The sequence below is a fragment of the Aotus nancymaae genome, unplaced genomic scaffold (genome assembly GCF_030222135.1).
Source record: "Aotus nancymaae isolate 86718 unplaced genomic scaffold, 86718_ANA_hifiasm-v0.15.2.pri h1tg000028l, whole genome shotgun sequence".
Taxonomy (NCBI): domain Eukaryota; kingdom Metazoa; phylum Chordata; class Mammalia; order Primates; family Aotidae; genus Aotus; species Aotus nancymaae.
In genome coordinates this window covers 111545-123935 of record NW_026988441.1, presented here as the reverse complement: position 1 = coordinate 123935, position 12391 = coordinate 111545, and the positions used below count along the sequence as shown (strand labels likewise).

At 46.8% G+C, this 12391-nt stretch overlaps 1 protein-coding gene and 1 long non-coding RNA gene across 4 annotated transcripts in view; one reads left to right on the top strand and one right to left on the bottom strand.

Moving 5' to 3' along the window:
* The window catches only part of NLRP9 (NLR family pyrin domain containing 9), a 31102-nt gene that overhangs the window by 13781 nt on the left and 4930 nt on the right, over positions 1–12391 (top strand). The window contains exons 4-7 of the mRNA XM_064380780.1: positions 775–942; positions 7627–7797; positions 9666–9836; positions 11869–12039. Of these exons, the coding sequence (XP_064236850.1) occupies positions 775–942; positions 7627–7797; positions 9666–9836; positions 11869–12039 (681 nt within the window). The remainder of the gene's footprint in view (positions 1–774; positions 943–7626; positions 7798–9665; positions 9837–11868; positions 12040–12391) is intronic.
* Positions 4829–12391, bottom strand: part of LOC135276695 (uncharacterized) — a 35149-nt gene continuing 27586 nt past the window's right edge. For 2 of the 3 annotated variants that reach the window (XR_010344202.1, XR_010344201.1), the window contains exons 2-4: positions 9577–9893; positions 8837–8976; positions 4829–7314 (exon numbers count right to left, since the gene is read on the bottom strand). This is a non-coding gene — a long non-coding RNA (uncharacterized LOC135276695). The remainder of the gene's footprint in view (positions 7315–8836; positions 8977–9576; positions 9894–12391) is intronic. The other variant, XR_010344203.1, reaches the window with a different exon arrangement.

Genomic DNA, 12391 nt, shown 5'->3' with positions numbered 1-12391 from the left:
CCACTGTGGCCGGCCTTAAATGCTAATTTCTCTTTTTTTTTGTTGTTTTTGTTTTTTTTTGAGACGGAGTTTCGCTCTTGTTACCCAGTCTGGAGTGCAATGGCACGATCTAGGCTCACCGCAACCTCCGCCTCCTGGGTTCAAGCAATTCAAATGCTAATTTCTCAATCACCATGAACATATTTTTTATTTCATGAAGAGACTGGACCACACAGCCATTAGGTTATTTGCCCAATCTTGCAAAAGCAACAAGGAGAGAAGCAAAATGTCAGATCCAGTTTTCTGTAACTCTGGAGCCTGAGTTGTTTTTGACAGTTCTTAACATTGTCTCCTTCATTAAAAAAATCTTAGTTTTGAAAAAGAAATGGGTTCTTTCCTTGGGTAACAGTTTTGCTCGGAGCATTAACTCAGATATGTGCCTATTTTATGTGAGGCATTAATCCTGGAACACAGAGAGGGACAAGCACAGTTTGTCCCTGTTCTCAGGGGCTCAGTTTAACATGGGATTCGTCTGACTCATTTTCCTTACATGCTTGGTGTTATGTACTAGCGGACAGACTAGGAAGAAACAGGAAAACTCTCAACAGCTTGAGCCTCTGTGCTTGTCTGGTGTCTGAAGACGCCATTGAGAAATAATTTATGAGCAGGAGTGACCAGAATTCCAGAAACAGTGTCGTGAGGCCAAGTATTCAGGGCAGGAAGAATCATACGAGAGGTGTCTGGCTTCGTGCTGGGATCTCGTTGCATGACTATATATTTTTTAATCTTTTGCAGGCTTACTTTTATGTCTAACTTTGGACATGATTCAGAATTATTTAGGGCTGTTCTTCATAACCCTCACCTGAAAATTCTGAGCCTGTATGGCAGTAGCCTCTGCCGTACTGAAGTCAAGTACCTGTGTGAGACGCTGAAGCACCCGATGTGCAAGATAGAAGAGCTGATGTGAGTCTGGGCTGTTCGTGCCGAATGGTGCTTTTCCCAAGGTGGGCTTTGCGGTTTGAATGTTCTCATTTTCCTGCTGGAGGGTCATGGCATCAGTCTTCACCTCTCTCGTTTTTCACCTTTTGGATCTCAGTCTCTGGTAAGGTGGAGGTAGGTTCCAGTGGGCAAGGCCTCCTCTCAGAAGGTTTGTTTTCACCTGCCCATCTCACTTTAATTATTTTTTCTTTTTTGAGATAAGGTCTTACTCTGTTGCCCCTACTGGAGTGCAGTGACGCGATCTTGGCTCACTGCAACCTCAGCCTCCTGGGCTCAAGCGATCCTTCCACCTCAGCCTCCTGAGTAGCTAGGATTACAGGTGCACACTACCACACACAGCTAATTTTTATATTTTCTGTAGAGATGGGGTTTCACCCTATTGCCCAGGCTGATCTCGAACTCCTGGTGTCAAGTGATCTGCCTGCCCTGACCTCCTAAAGTACTGGGATTACAGTACTCCACATGAGCCGCTGCACCCAGCCTCATCTCACAGACACCTCACTTGATACTTTGCGGTTCTGCTGTCAACAAACCAGGATAAAACACCATTTTTTTCCCTAAAGATATTTATAGACACTTAGAAGTGAAGCATGTTAATGATCACAAGTGTGATTGTCTAATTTGGCAGTTGACAGCATTAAAGCCAAGGGAAATGTGACTTGCCCAAAGTAACGTCTTTCTCTTGAAAATTTTCTGGGCTGCCCCTGTCTTAATTGGGTGATTTTTAGGAGAGCCTATGTATCTTTCAGAAGAGAACAAAGGGAAGTCATTGAGGCAGCAATAAACAAAGTCAGCTCATGAAACCCACCAAGAGAATACGGTCTTCTCTCTCCCAGTTCACTGTCTTTTTGCTGCAGTAACCATCAAAATGTAATTGACAGATTCACATATACTCTGTTAATTTTATGAATCCAGACTCATCGGGAGAAAGAGGCAGGTTCTGTGCATAAAGGTTGTTTGTAGAACTGCTGTGGATATCATTCCTCATTCAAGTTGTATCCATATTGTGGCAGCTTTTTTTTTTTTTAAATCATACTTTAAGTTCTGGGGTACATGTGCAGAATGTGCAGGTTTGTTACATAGGTATACATGTGCCATAGTGGTTTGCTGCATCCATCCCCCCGTCATCTACATTAGGTATTTCTCCTAATTTTATCCCTCCCCTATCCCTCGTCCCCCTGCTCTCCCTCCTCTAGTCCCACATGCCCCGACAGGCCCTGGTGTGTGATGTTCCCCTCCCTGTGTCCGTGTGTTCTCATTGTTCAACACCCACTTATGAGAACATGTGGTGTTTGGTTTTCTGTTCCTGTGTCAGTTTGCTGAGACTGATGGTTTCCAGCTTTATCCATGTCCCTGCAAGGGACATGAACTCATCCTTTTTTATGGCTGCATAATATTCCATGGTGTATATGTGCTACATTTTCTTTATCCAGTCTGTCATTGATGGGCATTTGGGTTGGTTCCAAGTCTTTGCTACTGTGAACAATGCATGACAACTTTTTTTTTTTTTCAACTTCTACTCTAACTTTCTTTTCTCAGGAGAAACTTTCAAAATTCCATAGTATTTTGCTCTGTTTCATAATTACATTATTTGTACAGGGTCTCATCCATTATATATTAACATAAGGACTGGGGACCATAATGTAGGTAGAAATGCTGCCTTTTGGGGCAGACTATTCTTCATTTACTTCAGTGTGGTGGTGGTGGTGGGAGGTCTTCAAATCAGGTTCTCTAGCTAAGTAGTTGTCAATGGGGGGAGTTTTGTCTCTTAGGGGATGTCAGTGTAAGGTATATTGCCGAGTTAAAATGAGGAAACTGAGGCCAGTGTGAGAAAATGAGAATCCAATTTATTCAGCTCCCGGGCGAGGTTCTGTGGTCCGGGAAGGGGCCAGAGAAGTCGCACTGGGCTTCTCAGGGTGTGGGGTTTTATAGGGAGTGGAGGTAATTGATTGTTTTTTAGGGAAACAAAGAGCAGACAGTTTTATTGGTGAGGAGGGTTGATTGATTATTAGGGAAACAAAGAGCAGACAGTTTCATTGGCGAGTTTCATTGGTGAGGGGGTTTGATTGATTACTAGGGAAACAAAGAGCAGAGAGTTTCATTGGTGAGGGGAAGTCAAGGTGCTGATGGGGTGAGCTGCCATTGGTTGCCAGGCGGGACTACTGGTGGGCTGACCGGCTGGGGAGGTCAGTGTTAAGCTGCCGTTGGACAAATCTCCAGCGGGCTTTTTAAATTTCGAAGGGGTCGAGTGAGGAATGCAGTAGTGGGTGTGTGGAGCCTGCATCGAGAGAGATAAGTGTGTCAGCATGGAGAGGCCGGCATGCGGAGAGGTAAGTGTGTCCATTTAACTCCTGGTGAGGCAGCCGGCCTTACAGTCAGTGTTGAGACACATTCAGTGATCACAGCTGAGTTGGGGGGTGCTGCTGGAAAGACAACTGAGATTGGGCAATTTACGAAAGGAAGGGATTTATTGGACTTACAGTAGTTCCATATGGCTGGGGAGGTGTCACAATCATGGTGGAAGGTGAAAGGCACATCTCACATGGTGGCAAACGAGAAAAGAGCGTGTGCAGGGAAACTTTCCTTTATAAAATCATCAGGTCTTGTGAGACTTATTAACTATCACGAGAACAGCCTGGGAAAGACCTGCCCCCATGATTGAATTATCTCCCACTGGGTCCCTCCCATAACACGTGGGAATTACAGGAGCTACAGGGTGAGATTTGGGTGGGGACACAGTCAAACCATATCACCGAGGTTGCTGCTAAACACCCAGTAATGTACAGGACAGCTCCCCAACAGTGAAGGATTATCTAGTGCAAATGTCAGCAGCACTAGTCTGTGAAGTGCCCTAGGATAGATTAGAGTGATGCTTTTCTTCTGGTTATGGGAGGGGTCAGCTTGGCTAAAACAGAATGAGATATTTGCTTAAATCTAATGCAGGGGATCTTGTACTAGGAAAAAAACCACCCAATAGTATGCAGAGGCCCCGGACAAACATTTTTATGGACACCACCACCTTAATTCGTGTGTGTCTGGAAACCTTTATGACAAACACCTGTTTTTCCACATCAACCATTTTATTTTGTCATCGTTTACTTTTTATTGAAAGATTATTATACTCACAGGAAATCAGTAAAGTCCCACGTACCAGTCATCACCCAGCTTCCACCAAAGGTAACACCTTACATAACACCAGTGCATTCTTACAACTAGGCAATTTTACTAATGAAATGTACAAAGCTGTTTTAATTTTTTTTTAATTTTTAAATTAAATTAAAAAATTTTTTTAAAGATAGTTTCATTCTTGTTGCCCAGGCTGGAGTGCAGTGGCTCCATTTCAGCTCACCATAACCTCTGCCTCCCAGATTCAAGTGATTCTCCTGCCTTAGTCTCCCGAGTAGCTGGAATTACAGGCATGCACCACCATTCCTGGCTAATTTTTTGTATTTTTAGTAGAGACAGGATTTCTCCATGTTGGCCAGGCTGGTCTCAAACTCCTCATCTCAGGTGATCCACCAGAGTCGGCCTCCCAAAGTGCCGGGATTACAGGTGTGAACCACTGCGCCCAGCCCAAAGCTGCTTTTAAAAAAATAACCTTTTATAAAACTTGCAGTGAAACTAGACTTAATCTGTATCTTTTAACCAGAGGCTTCCCCGGATTATACTCCCATGAAATGAACATGTTCCACTTGTCTCACCTTCTCACCAACGTTTGACGGTGTTGATCTTTTCAGATCCATTCTGCTTAGTGCATAATGTCTGAGTGGATTTAATTTGCATTTCTCTGATGACTAAGAATTTGAGCGCCTTTTCATGTTTTTGACTTGCTGGGCTTCCTGTTGTGATATGTCTGTCTGATGTGCTGGTGTAGCCCATTGTTTTATTGGGTTGTCCTTTTCTAATTGATTGACGGGTGTTCTCTCTATAGTGGGGAATGAATCCTAGGTCAGATATAGATGCATTGCGGATACCTCCTTCTCTAACTGATTGACGGGTGTTCTCTCTATAGTGGGGAATGAATCCTAGGTCAGATATAGATGCATTGCGGATACCTCCTTCTCTAACTGATTGACGGGTGTTCTCTCTATAGTGGGGAATGAATCCTAGGTCAGATATAGATGCATTGCGGATACCTCCTTCTCTAACTGATTGACGGGTGTTCTCTCTATAGTGGGGAATGAATCCTAGGTCAGATATATATGCATTGTGGATACCTCCTTCTCTAACTGATTGACGGGTGTTCTCTCTATACTGGGGAATGAATCCTAGGTCAGATATATATGCATTGTGGATACCTCCTTCTCTAACTGATTGACGGGTGTTCTCTCTATACTGGGGAATGAATCCTAGGTCAGATATATATGCATTGTGGATACCTCCTTCTCTAACTGATTGACGGGTGTTCTCTCTATAGTGGGGAATGAATCCTAGGTCAGATATATATGCATTGCGGATACCTCCTTCTCTAACTGATTGACGGGTGTTCTCTCTATAGTGGGGAATGAATCCTATGTCAGATATATATGCATTGCGGATATCTTCTATGTGGTTTGCTTTTTCACATGCTTAATATCTCTGAATTAAGAGAGATTCCTTATCAAAACTAAATTGATCTTTTCATGTTCAACTGTCTTTTGCGTGTGTTTAGGGGATTGTTGCCAGGCTTAGAGGCTTATGCCTGTGATCCCAGCACTTTGGGAGGCTGAGGCAGGAGGATCACTTGAGGCCAGGAACTGCAGAGCAGCCTGGGCAACAGAGTGAGACCCCCATCTCTAAAAAAGAAATTCAGTAGGTATGGTGGTGCATACCTGTAGTCTCAGCTACTCGGTAGGCTGACATAGGAGGATCTCTTGAGCCCAAAAGTCCAAGGTTGCTGCAGGGAGCTGTCATCATGTCATTGCACTCCAACCTTAGTGACAGGGTAAGACTCAGTCTCAAAAGAAAAAAATTGTTTCCAGGCCCAAAGTCATAGATAACTTCCTATGCATTTTTCTCTAAGTCTTATTTTACCATGCGAAATTGGGGCTATAATCTACTTTGAATTAATGTTTCTATGCAGTATAAAGTCAGGTTTAAGAAAACAATTTTCACATATGAACACAGAATGCTGTTGAAAGATGACTTTTTCTTAAGTGAACAACCAACAGTAGTTACCTTTATAAAGCAGATGACCATGGTGTATTTATGAGCCACAAATGCCTGTTTTGATTTTAATTTTGAAGATTTCTTTTCCCCTACACATCAGAGAATTGTAGGTTTTCAATGGTGTCTTTTGTTCCTTTTTTTTTTTTTTTTTTTTTAAAAGATGAGTCTTGCTCTGTCACCCAGGCTGGAGTACAGTGGCACCATCTCAGCTCACTGCAACCTCTGCCTCCCGGGTTTAAGTGATTCTCCTGCCCAGCCTCCCGAGTACCTGGGACTACAGGCACATGCCAACACGCTCGGCTAATTTTTGTTTTGTATTTTTAGTAGAGACAGGGTTTCACTGTGATAACCAGGATGGTCTCGATCTCCTGACCTTGTGATCTGCCTGCCCCAGCCTCCCGAAGTTCTTTTATATGTTAACGATTTAATTCCATTCCATTCTGGCTTCTATGCTCTTGGTAAGTGTAGCCATCAGTATTTCATCCCAGGGTAGGCAACGTGTCTCTGGCTAATTTTAAGATTTTTTTTTCCCCCTAATTTTGTGTGGTTTTGGTATTTCTTCGTATTTAAACTGCTTAAAAATTAACTGAGCTTCCTACATTCGTGGATGAATGTTTGCACAGGCTTCTGAGGACGCTTTAAATATTGCTTCTGCTCCATCTGATCTCTAATTTCCGCTTGGTCTAGGATGAGAGATCGCCATCATACTTTCAATCAAGTGGCTTGAAGAGGCCAGGTGTGGTGGCTCACGCCTGTAATCCAAGCACTTCGGAGGCCAAGGCGGGCGGATCACCTGAGGTCGGGAGTTCAAGACCAGCCTGACCAACATGGTGAAACCCCGTCTTAAAAAAAAAAAAAAAAAAAAAATGAGGCTTGAAGAATGAGGAGCTTTCTATGGGGTACATAAGATAATTTGATACAGGCATGCAATAAGTAATAACAAGTTAACGAAAAGACTGAGGAACTTTCTAAAAATTATCATAATGGAGAGCAAACAATCCATGCATAAAACTTGCAATATGCATTGCCCTTTGAGTAGGATGGAGAAGAGAGATCTGAAGGCAGCTGTGGGCCGGGTGTGGTGGCTGGTGCCTGTAATCCCAGCACTTTGGGAGGCTGAGGTGCGCAGATCTCTTGAAGTCAGGAGTTTGAGACCAGCCTGGCTAACATGGTGAAACCCCGTCTTTACTAAAAATAAAAAATAAAAAAAATTAGGTGGGTGTGGCGGCGCACGCCTGTGATCCCAGCTACTCGGGAGGCTGAGACAGGAGAATTGCTTGAACCCAGGAGGCGGAGGTTGCAGTGAGCTGAGATTGTGCCACTGCACTTCAGTCTCTGGGCAACAGAGTGAGACTCCGTCTCAAAAAAAAAAGTCTGTAATGTAGATAATGGATCGGCAGGTGCAAGACTGGGATCAGAGGTGTCGTGTGGTCCATGGCCAATCTTGCACGAGTCATTGAAAGCTCTGGTCCCATCTCATGGTGTGTGTCTCGTGTGTAGACTGGGAAAGTGTGACCTCTCCCATGAAGCTTGTGAAGACATCGCCTCTGTTCTGGCCTGCAACAGCAAGCTGAAACTTCTGTCCTTGGTAGAAAACCCCTTGAGGGATGAAGGCGTGGCGTTTCTGTGTGAAGCCCTGAAGCACCCGAACTGTGCCCTCGAGAAGCTGATGTAAGTGGGGCTGTGGGAAGCAGGTTGAGGGGGAGACTTCTGAAGTCTGCACTTGGGTCCGCCTGTTAGCAAAGCAATCCAGTGCTCACTGAGGGGCATGGCAGAATGTGGAATCCATAGGTAGATGTGAGTTCCCTTTCTGTGCCTCAGTTGCTCATCAGTAAAATGGAGCTGGCTGGGCGTGGTGGCTCACACCTGTCATCCTGGTATTTTGGGAGGCTGAGGTAGGTGGATCACCTGAAGTCAGGAGTTTGAGACCAGCCTGGCCAACATGGCAAAACCTCCTCTCCACTAAAATTACAAAAATTAAGTGGGTGTGGTGGTGGGTACCTATAATCCCAACCACGTGGGAGGCTGAGGCAGGACAGTCACTTGAACTCGGAAGGTGGAGGTTGCTGTGAGCCAACATCACACTACTGCACTCTAACCCGGGTGAAAGAGCAAGACTCCGTCTCACAATAAATAAATAAAATGGAGCTAATAAGAAACCATAGAGGCGCCATGAGATTGAATTCAGGAGGTGCAGGACTAGCCCCCATATGTCTCCCATCTCATTTGGAGCTCAGTAAATCCTGGTGGTCACGAAGCGGGATGATGTCCCTGTGGGTATCCTGGATGCTGGGGTAGGGGAGAATAAATACTTTTTCTTTTTAGATGGAGTTTTGCTCTTGTTACCCAGGCTGGAGTGCAATGGTGCAATCTCAGCTCACTGCAACCTCTGCCTCCTGGGTTCAAGCGATTCTCCTGCCTCAGCCTCCCAAGTAGCTGGGATTATAGGCACCCACCACCATGCCCAGCTAATTTGTGTATTTTTAGTAGCGATGGTGTTTCTCCACGTTGGTCAGGCTGGTCTCACACTCCTGACCTCAGGTGATGCACCTGCCTCGGCCTCCCAAAGTGCTGGGATTACAGGCGTGAGCCACCGTGCCCAGCCTGGGAGAATAAATACTTAAGAAAGAGGAAATCATTAGATTCCTTTCTGGTATGGGGCTTTGCATGTTTAGGGTTATTACGGGGCTCCTCCAGCGTGTCCTCCTACCTGCTGCTGCTGCGTAAAGTGACCTGCCTCCTCGGTGGGTGGTGCGTGGTAAGGGTCACTGTAGAGCATCTCTATTTTCCCAGTGAGGCCACGCTAGACACCTGGTGTTCGGTGAGACAAGCTGCTTCAGTGCCTTAGAACTAGGGACACACAAAAAAAATAAAAACAAAACAAAACTGGGACACACAACACTCAAGTCCATAGAGTGAGAAGTGCCAGCTCTGTTCGCATGCTGTGCACACAAGGGCATCTGTGTACATGTGGGTCACACACTCATGCATCCATGTGGAATAAGACAGGGCTAGAATCAACTTACTGAGATGATTGGTTAGACTATAAAAGGAAACCCGCCTCGGCCTCCCAAAGGGCTGGGATTACAGGCATGAGCCACTGCGCCCAGCTCCTTATTTTATTTTTTTTTTGAAATGGGAGTTTCGTTCTTGTTGCCCAGGCTGGAGTGCGGTGGCGTGATCTCGGCTCACTGCAACCTCCACCTCCTGGGGTCAAGCAATTCTGCATCAGCCTCCTGAGTAGCTGGGATTATAGGTATCCACTACCACGTGCCAGCTAATTTTTGTATTTTTAGTAGAGACGGGGTTTTAACATGTTGGCCAGGATGGTCTCAATCTCCTGACCTTGTGATTCGCCCACCTGGGCCTCCCAAAGTGCTAGGATTACAGGCGTGAGCCCCTGAGCCCTGCTCCTTGTTTTCTTGAGTGACAGCAGAATTGAAGGAATACCTGGAAAGGTTTTGCCCGTGGCAGAGCGCGCGTGTTACTGTCGCTGCGGGAAGCCTCCGTGGGCTGGTCGACGCTGTGTTTCTTTGCAGGTTGATGTACTCCTGTCTCACCTGTGTCTCCTGTGAGGCCATCTCCCAAGGCCTTGCGCGCAGTAAATCCCTGTCCCTCCTCGATCTGGGGTCCAATCATCTGGAAGACAGTGCGGTGGCGTTGCTGTGCGAAGCGCTGAAGCACCCAGACTGTAGCATACGGGAGCTGTGGTAGGACCGGCCGTGATTCGCTTCACTGTCAGGGTTTCTTTTCTGGATGTTGGCACTCTGGGAAAGAAACAGGAAAGGGATATGCTAGCATCTGAAGGGGTATGTCTTTCCAAAACTCGGATGTTGGATCCTCACCCCCAAGCTGATGGTACTAGGAGGTGGGGCCTTTGGGAGGTCGTTAGGTCATAAGGGTGGAGCGTCCCACTCCTATAAAAGAGGCCCCAGGCCCGGCGCGGTGGCTCATGCCTGTAATCCCAGCACTTTCGGAGGCCCAGGTGGGCGGTCCCAAGGTCAGGAGATGGAGACCATCCTGGCCAACATGGTGGAACCCCGTGTCTACTAAAAAAAATAAATTGTTGGGCGTAGTCGTGTGCGCCTGTAGTCCCATACCTGTAGCTACAAACTAGTTGTAGTCCCGAGTAGCTACGTGCCTGTAGCTACTCGGGAGGCTGAGGCAGAAGAATTGCTTGAACCCGGGAGGCAGAGGTTGCAATGAGCTGAGATCGTGCCACTGCACTCCAGCTTGGGTCACAGAGTTTTAAAAAATGAAAGAGGGCCCAGAGACTTTGCCCCTCCACCATCTGTGGACACAGTAAGAAAATACCACCTTTGGCCAGGCGTAGTGGCTCACGCCTGTAATTCAAGCACTTTGGAGGCCAAGGCGAGTGGATCACCTGAAGTCAGGAGTTCAAGACCAGCCTGACCAATATGGTGAAACTCCGTCTTTAAAAAAAAAAAACCTGCCACCTGCTAAGCAGAACGTGGCCCTCACATTCAGAGTTTGTTGACATCTTGATCTTGGACTTCCCAGCTCCAGAACTGTAAGTAGTATATTTCTGTCATCTCTAAGGGACCCGTTTCAGTCTATGGTTTGTTACAACAGCCCACATAGACTGAGACAGGAGAACGGTGTCTTCACTATATTTACCCCACCTGGTTCTGGGAGCGTTCCTGGAAAGGGGTTGTAAGGATGCAGCACAGGACTCAGGGGTTGGCTCTGGCCCTAGAAAGGCCTGGATGGAGTCCTGAGTGCCCCTGACCAGGCGAGCTTGTGCAGGCGACTCCCCTCTCCCCAGCTAATGTGAGGATAGCTACAGTCTCCTCAAAGAACTGAGGTGGCCAGTAGGAATCACATGCTTGAAGGATTATGATCAATGCCTGGCTCTTCATGCACTCTTGATAAATGACAGTTGGAGCATGAGAATCATTCATTCCTTCTGCTAAGAACTGAAGACAATTCTGGGTGGCTTCTTCCCTCCTCCCTCTTCCTTCCCTGTCCCTTCCTCTTCTTCCCTTCCTCTTCCCTCCTCTTCCCCTCTCCTCCTTCCTCTTCCCCGCTCCCCTCTTCTTCTGTTCTCCCCCTCCTCTTCCCCCTCCTCTTCCCCTCTCCCCCTTCCTCTTCCCCTCTCCCCCTTCCTCTTCCCCTCTCCCCTCTTCTTCTGTTCTGCCCCCTCCTCTTCCCCCCTCCCCCTTCCTCTTCCCCTCTCCCCTTCTGTTCTCCCCCCTCCTCTTCCCCTCTCCCCTCTTTTTGTTCTCCCCCCTCCTCTTCCCCTCTCCCCTCTTCTTCTGTTCTCCCCCTTCCTCTTCCCCTCTCCCCTCTTCTTCTGTTCTCCCCCTTCCTCTTCCCCTCTCCCCTCTTCTTCTGTTCTCCCCCTTCCTCTTCCCCTCTCCCCTCTTCTGTTCTCCCCCTCCTCCTTCCTCTTCTCCTCTCCCCCTTCCTCTTCCTCTTTCCCCTCTTCTGTTCTCCCCCCTCCTCCCTTACCTCTTCCATCCTCTTCCCCTCCTGCGCCCCACTACCATCCCCTTTTCCCCCTTATGCCCCCTTCTTTCCCCTCCCATCTCCCCTTTTCTCCCTTGTTCTTCTCTCTCCCCTCCCCACCCTCTTCAACATCTCAGAAATACATGGGTATTTCTTGCTTCATAAGAATAAATGAAAATTAGCTAGTCCATTATGATTGACCTCCTAAGTGTGTGTGTGTATACATATGTGTGTGTGTGTGTGTGTGTGTGTGTGTATATTTTCCCCCCACAGGTTGATGGCTTGTTTCCTTACTTCCGATTCCTGTAAGGACATTGCTGATGTTCTCCTCTGCAATGAAAAACTGAAGATCCTGAAACTTGGGCATAATGAAATAGGAGATGCTGGTGTCAGACAGTTATGTGAAGCTTTGAAGCATCCTAGCTGTAAATTAGAGTGTCTTGGGTGAGTATCTACTGACCATCATCGTAGGAAAATTTACCTATTTCTAGAATAGGAAAAGCTAGAGGGTTGATAGAATGGAAGGGGGCAGGTTTAAAAGCGAGTCTGTCTGGGACGATCTGATGCGTGAAATGCTGTCCCAGGTTTGTTCAGTCTTGGTACTCTTGCTGTTTGGGACTGGAGAGTTACCTGCCTTGGGGGCCATCCTGTGCATCACAGGATGTGAGCTGTGGCCCTGGCCACGATCCTCAAGTTGCCAGCAGCACCCTTCAGTTGGGATAAATGTCACTAGAAACATGTCCCCCAGGAGCACAATCGCCCTGGCTGAGAACCGCTCTTTTAGACTGTAAAGTCC